The sequence below is a fragment of the Fulmarus glacialis genome, unplaced genomic scaffold (assembly GCF_000690835.1).
Source record: "Fulmarus glacialis isolate BGI_N327 unplaced genomic scaffold, ASM69083v1 scaffold3496, whole genome shotgun sequence".
In the NCBI taxonomy this organism is placed as follows: domain Eukaryota; kingdom Metazoa; phylum Chordata; class Aves; order Procellariiformes; family Procellariidae; genus Fulmarus; species Fulmarus glacialis.
In genome coordinates, this window is record NW_009218659.1 from 11,510 (window position 1) to 28,570 (window position 17,061).

The 17,061-nt window shown below is 38.0% G+C and overlaps 1 protein-coding gene across 1 annotated transcript in view; it reads right to left on the bottom strand.

Moving 5' to 3' along the window:
* LOC104078453 (proprotein convertase subtilisin/kexin type 5-like) overlaps positions 1-17,061 on the bottom strand; it is a gene marked incomplete at its 5' end in the record, with an annotated part of 61,366 nt that overhangs the window by 9,822 nt on the left and 34,483 nt on the right. Inside the window, 2 exon segments of the mRNA XM_009580099.1 lie at positions 1-66; positions 7,880-8,016. The exon segment at positions 1-66 is cut by the window's left edge and continues 14 nt beyond it. Coding sequence (XP_009578394.1) covers positions 1-66; positions 7,880-8,016 — 203 coding nt within the window.

Here is a 17,061-nt window from a genome sequence, read left to right on the forward strand (position 1 = left end):
CATTTCTTGGTGAGTAAGGCTGGATGGATGTTCCATACAGTACTAAGGACCACTCTTTCAATTTGCCTAGAAGTTAAGTATTTAAAATCTAGTTTTAGAAACCATTTCTATTTCCTGTGTCTTACAAAAACATATCACTTGTAAACACGACTTTGTGAGTAGGTATGGAAGACGTTGCTTTTCAAATAAGTGTCCTCAGTTTAACATGGGGCAATCGATGCTTCACTATAAACTGAGAAAACATACTTTCTTCAATCAGATTTTTACATGGTATTTTCATTGCTCTCCAGCTTCTTGTAGGTCTAGTGAAAGTTTGCACCACAGTTTGAACTCAATATAAACAATAAACTACAAAACCTTTGGCCATACAGTTATTTGGAAGATGTGTATGGTACTCATCAATGAGTTTTTGCTCCGGATTTCACTTTCCCTCAGAACATTAATTATCCAGTAATTATTATTTGAGATCTCTTAGCTAACTAGCTGTATTCAGAATCCTGACTTAAGAAACGGGTTACGTTTTGTTTATTACTCAAGAGTACTTTTCATTGGCTTACAGGACACATCTCGATGAACAGGAAACAACTTCTTTTAAAATCTCCATGGTAGAACAACATTGTCCCCTCCCAAACCAGCATAATTTCTTATTTATTTTTCCTAGTTATTTGGCAGATGTATCACTGCATTGTCTGTGTTCATCACTAATATTTTATCCTCTCAGTACTTAAGTAAAGAAAGAAAAAATTGTTTGCCTGCCTGAAGCATTATCTGACTTTCTGGCAAGTTTTGTGGAAGAACAAAAAGATAAATGTATATCAAGTCATCAGTTCAGGCTATTAGGACACAAAGTGTGAACTTCCAGTCCCCACCTTTCTGTCTAACTACCTGGTGAATTAATTCTGTGAAAGAGCAAAAAGACTCAGGCCTGAAATAACGCCTAAAGTAAAGATGCCGAAAAAACACATCCCTGCTTGAAAAGATGGAACGTAAGTTTGGTCTTATCTTATTCTCTTGATTGTATTTATCTGTGTTGGAGTAGCTAGTTGTAAATGCCAAATTCTCATCAGAAGAGAAAGGAAACAGAGGACAGGGAGTATGTCTTTTCTGAATTTGAAACACCCAGTTTTGGAGACTGTTCTGTGGTTAAAATACTCTTTGCTTAGAACTATTATTTAAAAAGAAAAGTAATCCAGGTATGTTTCTTCTCAAGAAAATCACTTTGTATACTTAATGTAAAACTAAATTCAAGCAATCTTTCTCTTCTTTCATTTTAATGATACTCAATAACTTGAGTTTTCATATTGTTCACTTGGACTTTTTCAACCTGTGCAAGCAAATTACTTTGACCTTTACAACTCATTTTCTTTATTTTTCCCATGTCATCTGGTATTGTCCATTGACATGACCAAGACAATACATTATCTCTCTGCTTTTATATTCATCCTTCAAACAGTAAGCAACAATAAGCAAAACCACTACCTGACAGATGATAGGCCAATTCTTTTAAATGGTTTACACTGGGTTTAAAGATGAGAATCTCTGTTATCTCTCTGTCATTTGCCAACCCAATTTAATCTTTCTGGGATAGAAATTTCTACACTTCATATGAAACCTTCTCTGCCCTATACTCAGTTTTTGAGAAGAAACTATAAGCAAGAGACTACATCACATGACAGTTGTTTCATACAGTAGCTTCCAACTTTTCACAGCTAAAGCAAAGCATTACTTTTTTTTAAGAGACATTCAATCCTGATTTAAAAAATTAACTGATGAAGAATTTACAAAACCTGCTGCCAAACTACTGGCTAATTACCTTGGCTGTAAAACTGTATGCACCTTATTTTCAGTTTGTCTTTTTCTACCTCTAGCTCACAGCCATGTAGCTCTTTAGCCCCCACGAGATTAAAAAGACCCAAAGCAGGTATTTTCATAGAATCATAGAATCATTAAGGTTGGAAAAGACCTGGAAGATCATTGAGTCCAACCGGCAGCCCAACACCACCATGCCTACTAAACCATGTCCCTAAGTGCCTCATCTACACGTCTTTTAAATACTTCCAGGGATGGTGACTCTACCCCTTCCCTGGGCAGCCTGCTCCAAGGCCTGACCACTCTTTCAGTAAAGAAGTTTTTCCTAATGTCCAATCTAAACCTCCCTTGGCGCAACTTGAGGCCATTTCCTCTCGTCCTATCACTAGCTACTTGGGAGAAGAGACCACCCCCCACCTCGCTACAACCTCCTTTCAGGTAGTTGTAGAGCGCGATGAGGGCTCCCCTCAGCCTCCTCTTCTCCAGGCTAAACAGCCCCAGTTCCCTCAGCCGCTCCTCATAAGACTTGTTCTCCAGGCCCTTCACCAGCTTCGTTGCCCTTCTCTGGACACGCTCCAGCCCCTCAATGTCCTTCTTGTAGTGAGGGGCCCAAAACTGAACACGGTATTCGAGGTGCGGCCTCACTAGGGCCGAGTACAGGGGCACGATCATCTCCCTCCTCCTGCTGGCCACACTATTTCTGATACAGGCCAGGATGCCATTGGCCTTCTTGGCCACTGGGGCACACTGCCGCTCATGTTCAGCTGGCTGTCAACCAGTACCCCGATTTTCTTCCTGTATAGACATGTGGGGATCAAGTTAACTCCCAATATTCTTTAGAGTGATTCAGCTGGGTCCTTAAAGGCACTTTTCTTATTAGGAAAGGAGTCATGCAGGGAGCTCATTTTTAACCAGATATGCAGTCATCTCTACAGCCTTTTCAAAGCTACAGATTCTCCACATACAGTCTCTGTCCTTTTTGTGTTTTAACCCACTTCTACAGCATATGGACCATAATGTATTGGATGCAACCAAAAAATGTGTGTTTTGCTAAGTTATGCTCCAAAAATCGCTAAACTTTCCAAGGGTTCATTTTATACTTCTTCCAGAACACTGGTAAAAATACTGAATACTAGAAAAAAGTATTTGCAAGAAGCACAGGTAAAGATGCTCCTCTGGCACAGTGTATTGTGTCTGGACTTTACACGCATGGAAGGGCCTGTACTAACATTACTGCAGGAAGGACTGGTGCTTTGAATGTATACCTAATGCAAAAGGGCAGTGAGGGGAATAATGCAGGGTCTCTCAAGAGATTAGTTGCCTTTTAAGAATGGTTCAGTAAATAAAGAGGGGAAAAATTCATGTGACTTGCCAGCAAATAAATGAAGCCTGCCTCAAGGCAAGTTTAATTTGCACAATGAAAATATTTCAATAACTAAGTATATATACATACACACACACTTTTATAATGAATAAACAAAGTGTGCACATTTAAGCCAAAGTCTTTCTTTCCCCATTTTTGGCTGATTCCATCATTTAGTTTGGCTAGAATAATCCTTTACCCTGCTTGTATTTAGCATGTAACAGAGGTCTCATACTGTATGTATAGGAGAAAAGGTATATCGCAGTGTTTCACAACAAGCACATGCCCACTTCCATAAACTCTACAGAATTAAATGCAGAAATCACATGCACTACTTTTATGAACTGGACCCTGCATTTCTTTACGGGTAACAGATGTGGCATTACCTTGCCAATGCAGGGATATGATGACATGTTGGCTCTTTGTTCTCAATTTGATTACAGGAAAATTGCAGCTCTTAATTATAAGACCTTTCAATAGCTAAACAAACACATGCACACAACAGCAACAAGAAACAGGCATAATGGTGATATCAGTGTGATGAACTGCAGGCTACAGTGATAAATCAGAGAGGCACCATACATCGTTTTTAAGCACCTTTTGTTTACTTCACGTTCTGTTCAGTCCGGAGACTAACCCCAACATGCCCAAACAGCTGAGTTTATCCACCACTGATATACGGCAGGCACTTTCAAATCTTTCTGAACAGAAGTGTTACTGGACAGCTTCCATCACAGGGCAACGACTGCTCTAGGAAGTTGGGGGATGTATTACTAGACAGTATACAATGAACCAGGATCCAAATTCACAACCAGCCTGCATCTTGTGAAATCCAAATGTGTGTAAAAGCCTAACCAGTCTCAAGCACTGTTTCACATTACGGTTAAAAGAAAGCAAAGAGTAAGCTTTCCAGCAGGATTCCTCCAGTGTATCAGCTTCCTCCACAAAGGATTCCTCCAGTGTATCAGCTTCCTCCACAACCCTTGGTTGGGCAGGTCTACTTTCTTCCATACCCCTTGGCCTTACTGCCCCTTTTTTTCCAGAGTTGGGTCTTTAGGCTTTAGTCCTTATAGAGCAAAAGAAATCAGTCCCATGAGATTAGCCACTGTAGCACTGAGAAGAGTATACATAAAGTATTGAAATCAATAAATCAGTAAGACCCATACAACTATGTATGTAAAACAGGAGTGTGCAGGAACAGGTTTTAAAGTGTAAAGCTGAAAATGTAGCTGGCCACTTTTAGACTGTCCTGGTGACATAAAAGGCTGTAAAAGATGTCTGGAAAATAGCCTGGATTAACAGTTTGCAAAATAGCTCCATGCTGTCTCTTTTCTAGGCTTTAGTACAGGGAGCATGCCAGGGAAGAGAGAAGAGGGGAATAGCTGAAACGTGTTGCACTGTGGCTCTCTTTCATGCCTGTTGGATGAACTATGGGTTCTGGAACACAAAAAGGTGAAGAGCTACCCTAGCTTGTCCTTCAAGCCAGAGACGTTCCTGGCTGCATCAGGAATAACAAGTGCAAGATGGAGTTGAACATAATTGATTTTTGTCTCTTTCCAGTAATCTGATTACTGAATAATCTGAATAAATTACTTACTTAGTTGTTGTTTAATACCTTCCCTCTATCAAATTCTAAAGCACTGAATATTAAAAAAAACCCCAAACACCAAACCTTCCCCTGAATCCTTGAACGGTTCTGCTCACAGTCTATGGCTGCATTTCCAAATACGTTTAATGAATACCCCTTTTTAGTGTACTAGAAACTTTGCTCTGTATTTACTGGTGCAATTAACATCGCTTACGTAAGAACCTTTCACCACTGCAAAACCATGGTAAGAATTGATCAGTGCAGACAAAATGAAGCGAAAACTGAAACACTGGCAATGCTGTTTTTTCCTTTCAGACCTCTAGAGGATGATAATAAAGATTTTCAAAATGCTGTGCTTAAAGTTAACCACTTGAGTATACAGCTGACATTTAAATGACACTGGCCACCCTAGAGTTACCGCAGACTTTAACAAAAAGTTGTTCGCTGCTCAGCAATTTTGAAAATCACACTGATTATCTTGGTCTTCAATAGGGACTTATTGGTCTCATATTACATAACAGGTTTTAAAAATTTTGGCTTATGACTGCTGGTTTAGCATCCTAAAAAAAAATTCAGGTTATGCAGACAACTGAGACAGGCAATAAGAGAATATGATTTGATGGCCAGACAGGCAGAGAAACTTTTTTAAAAAGCAGAGAGATTGGCTATCTGGCCATCTGCTGCATTAAAAAGAACATAACTCAGCTAATGAAGAACAGAAATAAAGAACTAAAATTCTCATTCAATTCCATCAATTTCAACAGCAGTTGAATGAGGCTGATCTGTCTGTTAGATTTTTTTAGAAAATTATCTAAGCAGCATAAAATCAGCACTTCCATTTTGTCATCATTTTGAAATGAGAGGGTTCATTTTTGTCCAACATAAAACGTATAAACCCAGCTGAGTTTGGCCTATGCACCACTTGGACTAGGAAGGAGACTGGACAACTCCATGTTCACACATTACAATTCCTCCTGTGCCCTGGCTTGCTCTAAGTCATGATGGAGATCGTCCTACTGAGTTTGTAAGCTGCAGGAGTGATTGGACCAGCTGGCCTCCCAGAAAGGCACATTTACCTTGAACAGGTGAACCGCACACAGCTTTCATTCCAATCTGAATAATTTAACAAACGAAATTTCAATGAAGAAGAAGACAAAGTACTTCATCTCCATATCTGATGGCAGAAACATTAATGGGCCTTTCTTGGAAAAAGCAGAATTGAATCAATTAACATTCTTGTAGAATAGTCAACTACATGCACATGCCCTATCACACTAGCCTTTCTCATTTTAAACTCATAGCTTTTAAGCACTTCAGTTTGCATTTTAGTCAATGTTTCTTTATGTCTGCTTTTTCATGTAGTAGAAACAATAAAAGTACTTATACTTAGCAAGGCTCATTTGAATGGTTTTAATGACTTCCAATAACCTCCTAGTTCAGAAACAAACATACTTAAAAATCCCCTATTGTTAAGTTCACAAAGATATATTTTTATGGCTTCAAGTACTTTAACTTAACATTTATGTCTTAAAATTCAGAATTGATTTTTAGCAAATCAATTAGAAAACTCTTACTACTTTGTGAGTTTACTTAGCTGCCTGAGGTGGAATGTATCTTTTATTTCACTGAATTATAAGCTAATTCTATTGCTAATGTCATTTTAATCCTAAATATATTTCATAGCAGAATTCTTATTATTAATTTTTATGTATCAGAAAGCAGTAATCAACTAGATTTGTTACTTCCAATGTAATAGTATTGCATTCTGACATGCTATCCAATCAGAGCAAGTGTTAATTTAGATTTAGTGAGAAATGATTTCCAACACATCAGTATTCATTTCTCTAACATGTTTTAATCTAGATTATTTGTTTAAGTTATATTCCACCTTTGATTATTTTTATTAAAGGGTTTCCACCGACTTTGATGTGGGGCTGTGAAGGAAAGACTGTATTCATTCAGTGTTCATGCATAAACAGTGGTATTTTTGTCTGCGTATAATGAATCTATTTCAAAATAGGTTTTTAAGGTTTAGGTTTTCAGTAAGTCCAAAGGCAAGTATATACTCATCTCTCATAACCAGCAAATAGAAGTTAGCATGTATTCCCATGAGTCTCTTTGAAAGCCCTTCTCTCAATCACCATTTCTTTCAAAGTGCTCATACTGTGCAGTGGGAATTAAAAGCAGCAGAACTTCTGTAGTCTCAAAAATTCTTACTAAGAGCACAGTTCATGAGTGGATGAATGCTAGGTCTGAGCACTCTGCCCATATACACAGGAGCACAATGCAACCTACCAGTGGTAGCAAGCTGTGAATTTCTTTCTCTTGTATAGCGGGATTTTCTAATTGTGTAAACACTGATAAACGCCACTTTTTCTTATGGGTAGGATAAAAAAAAGAAAGCAAAGAAAACAACATGAAAATAAATTCCTGGGCTCTATATAGCTGATATAGGCCAAGTAAATATGGGCCCTATATCAGCCATGAAAGTCGCAGGCAATATTAATACAGCAGAGTAACTCTGGGCTGCTCTAATTTATGTTGAAGACCTGTCTGATAAATTATATTCGACATGCAAGAAAACAGATGCCTCCGTATGGAGATACTCTAACTTCTTTTAAAAGTGGCACATGCAGTTTCATGCAGTTTTGTATCTTCTTCCTTGAAAACTGCGCCTAGTAAAGATTTGGCTTTGTTTAAAGCACTTACTCTTGCTAATCTGTCAGATGGTACAAGGATCTCTCTCAGCTTGAAGAATTCATGTCTGGTATGATGTAGCTTTAAATGGCCAAAGTCTCTTTTTATACTTTGAGGCAACACATGTGACTGCAAGAAAGAGGGCAGTTTACCCTGAGAAGATGAAATTCTCCATGGAAACCAGAAGTAAGTTCAGAATAAAAGAGAACCACGAGTCTTAAATGGCAAATAACAGCAACTTAAAAACGAAGAGTACATTGATAACTGGAATTAAGAATAATGCTCTTCACAGCTCTGCCTGCACACTAAAACCGGTGAGATGTCACAGCTGTAAATAAAAGTTGGAAAACAGTCAAGGCAGTGTTAGCAACTGCAAGCATTCTTCTGAATTCACTGAGCCCAAATAAAGGATAGAGCCATACCCGGAGTCTTGAAATTTCTCAGCTGAGATGGAGTGTCACAGATTTCCAAGATCCAGTCACCTGCTGCTTTTTCACTCCAGCAGTGAGTAGTCATAAACTCCCAGTTTTTGAATCCTTCCATGGAATGATCAAATAGCCTAAAATAAATCATGACATTATTTTAAGTGAACCATTTTATTTGGGGAGCTAAGCCTCCAAGTCTGCAAACTCTTGAATGATATACTAATTAGCCAGTTCATTCATCTGTGCCTTTACATAATGTTACTCATGATGGTTTCCCCACGCATATTTCAAGTACATTCAACAGTTTCTTGTTGTTTTGATGGAAGAGATTCTTTACATGCCATCATTTGTCATAATGTGAAAGAGAATGGAAAGAGAATTCATTGCAAAAAAAAAAAAAAAAAATTGCTAATACTGTTTAATAGGATTCATGTGTCTTGGGAAAAGTGCATACAGTACAGCATATCCATTGCTTTAACAGCATGATGTAAAGACAAACAACTTATAAGCTGGAAAATTTCTGTAACATTTATTTTTGGCTTTGGATTGGAATACTTAAAAGGGTTTAGAAACAATAAAAAGTCTTAAGTGACTCAGACAATATTAGCAATTCAATATATGTGACTTCTTGTGAGGAAATAAAATGTAACTGAGACATTGGTCTCAATCCTCAAATGACCAAGGGATCACTCTCTTCAAACACTTGACAGAATTGAGTTTGGGTAAAACTGAGAGACTAATGGCATCTGATGGTTTCATCTAACCACAACATTACCATAATTTAATCACTTAGGTGTTGGGTGAAAAGGTTGGAGCTCAGGCCTGGATTATGATAATTTCTAGTATGGGGGCCCAGTTCAGATGCTGCAGTGTGATGCTGATCCCATGGGGCAATGGGAAGGAGAACTGGCCAGAGACTTTATTACCTAAAACTGGAATTTATTAATGAGATTTTGGAAAGATACAAGAGAATTTGTACTTTTATTCATTGCTCACAGCACGTTGCCTGGTACCCCAAAGACAGTAATGGGGGGTGCAGTCTAATCAAGACTATTGCCTCCAATAAAACGGCACAGCTCAGCTTTAATAAATACATATACATATACACCCATATATATGTATGTACATGTATTTCTATACAAATACATGCATATATACACATATATGTATGTATATCTATTTTTTATATATACACATATATATATGTATGTATATTTATCACTATTTTAATTTGGTCTTTATGTGTGAAAATTCCACTGGTAATAATAGCTATGCTTAAATATTTTTCATAAAACAAGATCTCTACAGTAGAAAATCCAATAGATTTAAAACCCTTTTCCATAAAATAGATAAAAATCTAGTATTAGACTACAAAAACATTACGATATTTTACACTCATTTGATTCTTTACTGTTATTTTCTAAGCTAATTTCAAGCTTTATTCTCAAAAGGTTGTGAAGTTCAGCAAACATTGGAAAAGCAGGATACTTTTGTAGCAATGTGAGTATGTGTCAATTTCTGGTAAAAATCGCCACACAGGATATGAATAAAATGCCATACTTCTTGCTGAAAACTTTGGTCAGTCAGAGGCATGGGTTCAGGTATTGCATATCCACACTTACTTCAATATGACCTGTATGGACCTGCATGCCTGGTGCACTTTATAGGACTCAGCCCAAAGCTGATTTTCATGCTTTCATTTGTGCAACCTTTTTCCATTTTAAATGAATGCCTATAATAGTACTTGTTTTTATTAGTGTTGATAACATTAAATTAAAATACGGGTATATATTTAGAATTAGGCTTCATTTTCACTGATAATTGGGAGAGATTTTCTTCTGATGCAGTCTGTGCCTCTCTGTGTGCGCATCTATATATGTATATATATAGTCTGCCAGCAGAATTGGCCTGTTTCATGTCACTGTTAAATCAGTTGTTTGAATACAGCAAATCTCACAAACACATGGCACACATAATTTACTGAAAGGGTAGAAATTAATATGCAGTTATTACCCAGTGTTTGCATGCGGGTATGTTCAATTTAAGTCATTATGTAGGTTATTTCCAACAGTTAGTCAAATTGTCATACTGTGTTTTGCTGGTAATTAATGTATTACTTTCTAAACACCCTGTCAATCCGCCAAGGCAGCGATATTCCTCTTTGCCACTGTGGCAACTAAATTATATAGTATCATGTAAGTACTGTGCAATTATATTGTAAATTCTATATTCACTGGGCTTCCATTCACATACATAGAAACACAAGTTGCTGTTTATTTTTACTATAATTAGTCCAATATTTCCTATAGTATTTTTTGTTTAAGGGTGTTTATTTGTCACTTTATGGAATTTTAAATTGCTGTCAGATTTCCATTTTAATATTGCATCATTCCTTTAATAATTTTGGGAGGAAGAGACAAAAATCCCTTATGACTTTATCATAGGCCTATAAAAACACTTTTACCTAAAATACACTATGGCTGAAACTGTAAGCTTTCATGTATCTATCCATGGAAATGGGGAAAATCCATTAATATTCTTTCATAGAAAAGTGACTCATTTTTGGAAAGAAGACTTCTTTGGGAAAGATTTGAATTTGATAAAGTAAGGTTTAAATTGGAATCTTTTAATGTATGAAATGTGTTTCTACAAAAGATTTTACAAACGAGTCAAAAAGCTACAGACAGATCGAAAGAACAGTTAAAAAAAAAGTAGAAAGATACTTTTTCTGAGGCTGTCTGTATGTGTATGTTGTACATACTCAATGGTCCAAGTATATTTGTGTTGCTCTACTTATGCACTAAGCTCTCAAATCAAAGAACCTGTGAGGCAGTACATGGATTTCCCTTTCAGTGGTGTTAAATGAATGAATGAAATGATCAAATGTTCAGGTGTATTCTTCCTTTTCAGGAAGAAAGAAATACATATGGAATACGATCTTTTAAGGAGCACAGAGCAAGTCCAGATAGTTAATTGATTTTGTTATTTGTCAGATTACGGAGTCAAAATTCATATCAAGGACACACTTACACATAGCTTATCACGGACTAGTAAATTATTAGTATATGGTCTGATGAATTGTTAGTTGGCTATTACAGGTTATTATAGATTAAAATAGTTAAACAAGATTAATAGAATAATCTGATAAGTTATATGACCATGATCATTATGCTGGTTTTGTCTGGGATAGAGTTAATTTTCTGCATAGAAGCTAGTATGGGGCTATGTTTTGGATTTGTGCTGAAAACAGTGTTGATAACACAGGGATGTTTTCATTACTGCTGAGCAGTGCTTACACAGGGTCAAGGCCTTTTCTGCTTCTCACCCCACCCCACCAGTGAGCAGGCTGAGGGTGCACAAGAAGTTGGGAGGGGACGTAGCTGGGACAGCTGACCCCAACTGACCAAAGGGAGATCCCACACCATATGATGTCATGCTCAGCATATAAAGCTGGGGGAAAAAGAAGGAAGGGGGGGACGTTTGGAGTGATGGCCTTTTGTCTTCCCAAGTCACCGTTACATGTGATGGAGCCCTGCCTTCCTGGGGATGGCTGAACACCTGCCTGCCGATGGGAAGTAGTGAATAAATTCCTTGTTTTGCTTTGCTTGCATGCACAGCTTTTGCTTTACCTATTAAACTGTCTTTATCTCAACTCACGAGTTTTCTCACTTTCACTCTTCTGATTTTCTCCCCCATTCCACCAGGGGGGAGTGAGCGAGCGGCTGTGTGGGGCTTAGTTGCTGGCGGGGGTTAAACCACGACAGTCATATACATCTGCAGCACCTATACTCATGCATGTAACATGCCTTTAAGTACCAAAGTGAGTAACAGCATTTGAATCTTTATAATTTATTTGTTAACATAACCACAACAAAATGCCAGATCTGTTATTCAATTACTCAGGTGACCTCTCTTAGTAACAGGACATTCAAGTTAGGGTGGATATGACTGCATGACTGACTATATCCAGAGAAACTAATTATGGGCTGCTGCTTACAATGAATAGCATTACATTTAAAAATAATGACTCTTCTCTCTCTGAGAAATTTTATGACATAATCATCACATGCCATATGTAGGTCTATATAAGAATATATGAGTTACAGAGTACAGAGTAAAATAATTATTTCCTTAAAACAAATTCAAGAGTCTTGGCTTCTTCCACTGCCACCACTTCAGCCTAGAAATTGCATCATGTTTCTATTTAAGAATATAACTTCAAGCAGAAATATTAATCTGTAATCAAATTTTAGACCCAGAGGAAGACAATTAGCCACTTTCTTGGAATTACACAAGTGGGAACATAAGGCTAGTCTCTCACAAATCTACTACTGTTAAAAAACCAACCAAGAAGTGTGTCAGCTTTTTAGCAAAGAACGTCTACGTTCCTAAATGCTCAGAAGAATTTGTTTTAATTTGTTTTAATTTTTAATTTCAAGTGAGAAAAGGCAGTGGGGGTAGGCGATCCATTTGGTAACACCACCACCATCCATCACGAACAATAAAAGGTAAACGCATAAAAGGAGCTTTTTTATTATCAAGATCCTTTTTTCATCTCAGAATGTGCAGCTGCACCTGACTGACAGCCATGCTTGTATATTGAACTGACCACATTGAGAGCCCTGCACTGGCTGATGGCTGGGCCTGCAGTGGAGTAGGGGGCAAGAGAAGGCTATTTTCTCCTCTGTAGCCGTAGTCTTTGTTTATGATGTGCTCCAGTCTACTAAATTGGCAGCCTGACAGGCAAGCGGTCCTTGCCTACTAGTCTAATTGGCCACAGACTTCAAGTGACCTTACAGTTTGAAAAGAGTACAGAATGCCTTCCCAAGCTGCGCACCTGAAAATGCTTTGGTCAACTATTCTCCTTAGAGCAGCTCTTCTCCACAGGGTTAAGCCACCAGCTCCCTGTGACATGCAGCCCCTGAGGAACTGCAGATAGCCCAAACTGTCTTAACCAAAACTTCAGCCAGACCCTACTGCCCACCTGCACTGAAGTATTCAGGAAAAAAAGAAATGGTCAGAGAGCACACAGGCACTTCAGAACCTTCCTCACCAACATGTGTCAGGGAAGGTCACTTAAAACTTCTGGACAAGGATCTAAAGAAGAGGTATTTAAAATATATGCATACATATTTTTTTTTTAAAAATTTCCATTTTACATCTGGTTATCACAGTTAATTTTATGAAGCAATGGAGATCTCTGAGTTGTCATGATGAAGTGGTTTGGAGAACAGTAGTATGAACAATAGGGTACAGTGCCTGTCAGCCTGAAGTAGTGGATAGTACAGCAACCACCATCTTTAAATATGGAGAGCTTGTCCCCAGGGATACACATACCCGCATAAAATGCTCCATCATGACCTATAGACATGTCAGGCTGCTGAGCTCCACACACCATACTGGTCAGCCAGCTGTGTGGCTGATACTTATAGCTGTCTTCTGAAAAGCTGCAAGGGCTTTCCTATTGAATTTGCAGAAACCTCACTCTAAACAGGCAGAAATCCTAATGCAAGAGCACAAATGAACCTGATGCCACATATACAGACTTTTCCTACCCTATCCTAGGTTTGAAAAGGGACATCTTAGGGTAAGGGCAGTAGGGGACACTGACTGTCCATCACACAATTCCATTTATTCCAAGTGAAACTCAATGTAGTAAGTGTTATAGCAAGACTGAGGTGGGGCTAGTTTTCATAAGGCTAGGAAAAGGTTAATTCATTTTCACTATAGTAGCTGGGGCAAACCTATCTGCAGGAAATAGAAATCCTAGGCATTCTTCCTCAGCCTGTCTTAAACAGCTCCTCTCTCTTCTGTTTGGTTCAATACAAATCGCAGAAGCTGAGACATTTAGCCGGATCCTAAATATGTCCTTAGCCACTTGTCTTCACTCCCACTTCAACTATGGAAAATTAAGTCAAACTTTTAATGATTAAATTTTAATTTTCCACTAAAACTGAACTTGAAGTATTGAATTCTAAAAGCCAATACATGGCTGCTCTGCAGATCCCTGATTAATTCTTTATTAGTCTCAGTCATCAAAGAAAGGCATGTGTCACTCTAAATCTCAGATATATTGCACTTCATTCTTCCCCCACATTTTTCTTTGAGCAAGTTCCAGAATCAATTTTAGAGTTACATGGAGGATAGTCTCAATTACATGCATTCATTTACTCTTTGGCACATAAACCCCATTAGTCTTTTCTGCAGAGCTGGGCAAATTAACAGTATTTTCTCCCCTCTTTGATAGAAAACAACAGTTTACTTTTTTTTTTTAATTGATGATGTGTCTGTAGTATCTCCAGAGCTCCGCCCCCTATCTAGTGCTAATACTGCCAGAGTCTAATTAAAAAAAAAGGATTTTTAGAGGTATTGACATTGCAATTGCATTTCAAAGAATGGGTGGTAGAAGGGTAGTGGGATGTCTATTCACCCCGCCCCAAAAATAAAGAATAATATATATAGACAACCTGAATGAAATAAAACGTAGTAAGTATGAGTTGGGAGAAATAGTTTTCTGAGAACTGCTTCATCCTGTAGACATAGTACAAGCAGAGGATTATTGTTTGCTCATCCTGGATCCTTGTAATACCAACACAGAGTCCTTTTCAGTTACTGTGAGACTCAGCGTGAAGGCTGGCCCTATCCTTTTCATCCTATTTGGATGTTGCTTTTGTTATTAGAGTATAATGTGTAAACTGCAATAAAGATGTGAGACGGACTGGTCCAGAAATCAAAATATGCTGCTATAAAGAAAAGGTTTCCTCTACTTCTGATCACCAAGACTTTTTATGAAGCAAACTAGCAAGTAAGATTAGATGAGAATACCTTGTTTTTGATCTAAGAGTTTCCCACAGAGGAGGGTATTATTAAAATTTACTGATTATCTAACATTTCATGATAGGAAAAAGATGGTAATGAAAATACTTCCCTTTGTTACTGAACAGAGGTATTATTAATGTCAGTGCCATATAAGCATAGGAAGCTAGTGGCCTGGAAACTTGCCACCACGTGGCTAAAAAATTTCAGTTACGCAGTTCGAATGGCAGCAGCTGCTTTAAATTTAAAGGGCAAGAATTAAACAAGCCATGACTTCAGTGGGAGACAAACGAGCCCTAAGTTTGCTTCTTCTACTCTCTTTGTATTTGGCTTCTCCTCCATAGCCCCCCTGTACTGAGTGTCAGAACTGACCTTGGTACGTCTCAAGAACACTCAGAAACCCATGCTGCCAAATCCAATAGCCAATTGTTTTTAAAAAGGGGATACTGTTCCCCTTTGGACTTAACTGTAGTCTCATCCTCACACCAGCCAGCACTTTCCAAGCCTGTATTTTCCTCTACTGCAGCACATCCAATGTAATCATGTTTAGTACTTTCCAAACAACAAAGCAGATGTTCCCTGTAATGCAGTTTTTGAAGAATGCAGATGAGGCTCTAGCCAGTGACAGTGTAATCCACCAAATGCCTGCAAAGGAATCCACATCGCCTCTGACTAACAAGTTTTCTTACTGAAGTCATTTTAGGGGATGCCAACATTAAGGATAAAATATGCAGAAAAAATGCCTGATACTGCCTTGAGGGACCTACTCGTCAATGCACCAGAAACTACACAATGACTCTTCTTCCAGAATTGGTGGAGAAGTGCACATATGTAAAATATACCTTTTGCACTTTAAGACATTTTACCAGCAAACTGTTTCAAATTAAACCCAGATGAGTAATGGTAAAGCAATGAGGTTTTCCCTGGGTTCAGTAAAAACAGCTGGTATTGCTGCTATTAATCATGTACATGTGCATTAAAAGGTCTTGTATGTCTGAGAAAAGCGTCTCAGTCAGGTAGTAGCAATGTACAACAGCCTCTGGGACCTTTGCCTATAGAAAAAAAACCCAGACCGCTTGCTGCCAATGCATCCCTGCATGCTACTTGTACTTCAATGCATTTATTCTGATGCCCTCATCAATAATATTTTAAAAATCAAATGCCTCATATCTAAATTCTCATATCATTGAATAACAACACTCCTACTCCGAGTTTTATTTTATTACATGATGCTAAAACATATACACTCAACAACACTCAGTGTACTACTAATTGCAAGACCACTAAGCTGCACAAGTTCTTCCAGCAAGACCAAATAAAACAACCCTTGAAATACCACTTTGAAAAGTACTGTGCCCATATCCATCATTTTACCCTGAGAAAGAGCTCATGAAGACACTAGGTATTTCAAACCTAGAGTTTGCAAAAGACGTTTATTCCTTAATATTAGTAGCCCAGAGTTGTTTGTTTCAGCCAAATGTGACTGACAAGTCAGTATATCTCTGAAGCTTGCATGGGAAGGGAATTTCTGGTGCGACTGTATGAGTATTCACTCTGTCACGAATAATTTGTTTTTTGGAAAGTGGCAAAACATTAAAAGACCTTTCAGGTTTCTTTGTTTTCTGGTAAGCCTTCTGATAGTATAGGATAAGAAACAGCTGAACATCACCTTATTTTAATACATACATTTGCATTCTCTCTCTCTGCCACAGGTACAGAAAATAATTACTTTCTAATGTGCAGGGGTTACAAAGAGACTGATTGAATTAAACTTCGTAGCTGTTCCACATACCAGTCATCACCAGAGGTGAACTGTGAATGCTGGAATGTCTTTATCTCCCACTTGCTGTGAGTCAGCTGCAAGACATGAAAGCCTAGAGCCAGAAGTTAGCTGTGTTAAGACCATTGGGTTTACACGAGATTGTTTTGTTTGGATACCTAGTTGGAGGACTTCTAATTTTTTTCATTTTGAAGCATGGAAGAACTGCTGCATGAAAATGGAATAGAAAACTAAAGAAAGATTTCCTCAAACAGGAAAACAAAAGTCTGTTTCATAACTGCTTAGAGGGTAGAAGTCTGCCTCTGCACTGGTTAGCAGAGGACATATTCTTTGTTCAGTGTAGCAGGGAGATACATAGATATGTGTGCCTATGTGCTTTATCAGCAAGGCACTGACAACACTCATAATGAAACACAGGAGATATTCTACAGGGCCCTAAATTCCAGGACAACTTTCTATCCATTTGATGACTTAATGTCTACAGCTTGAAAAGTATTCTCAGTATACCTTTTCTTTTAAATTAACCTAATCTCTAATGAAAATGTGGGTTCACACTTCCATCAGAACCAAGTCCTGATTGTCT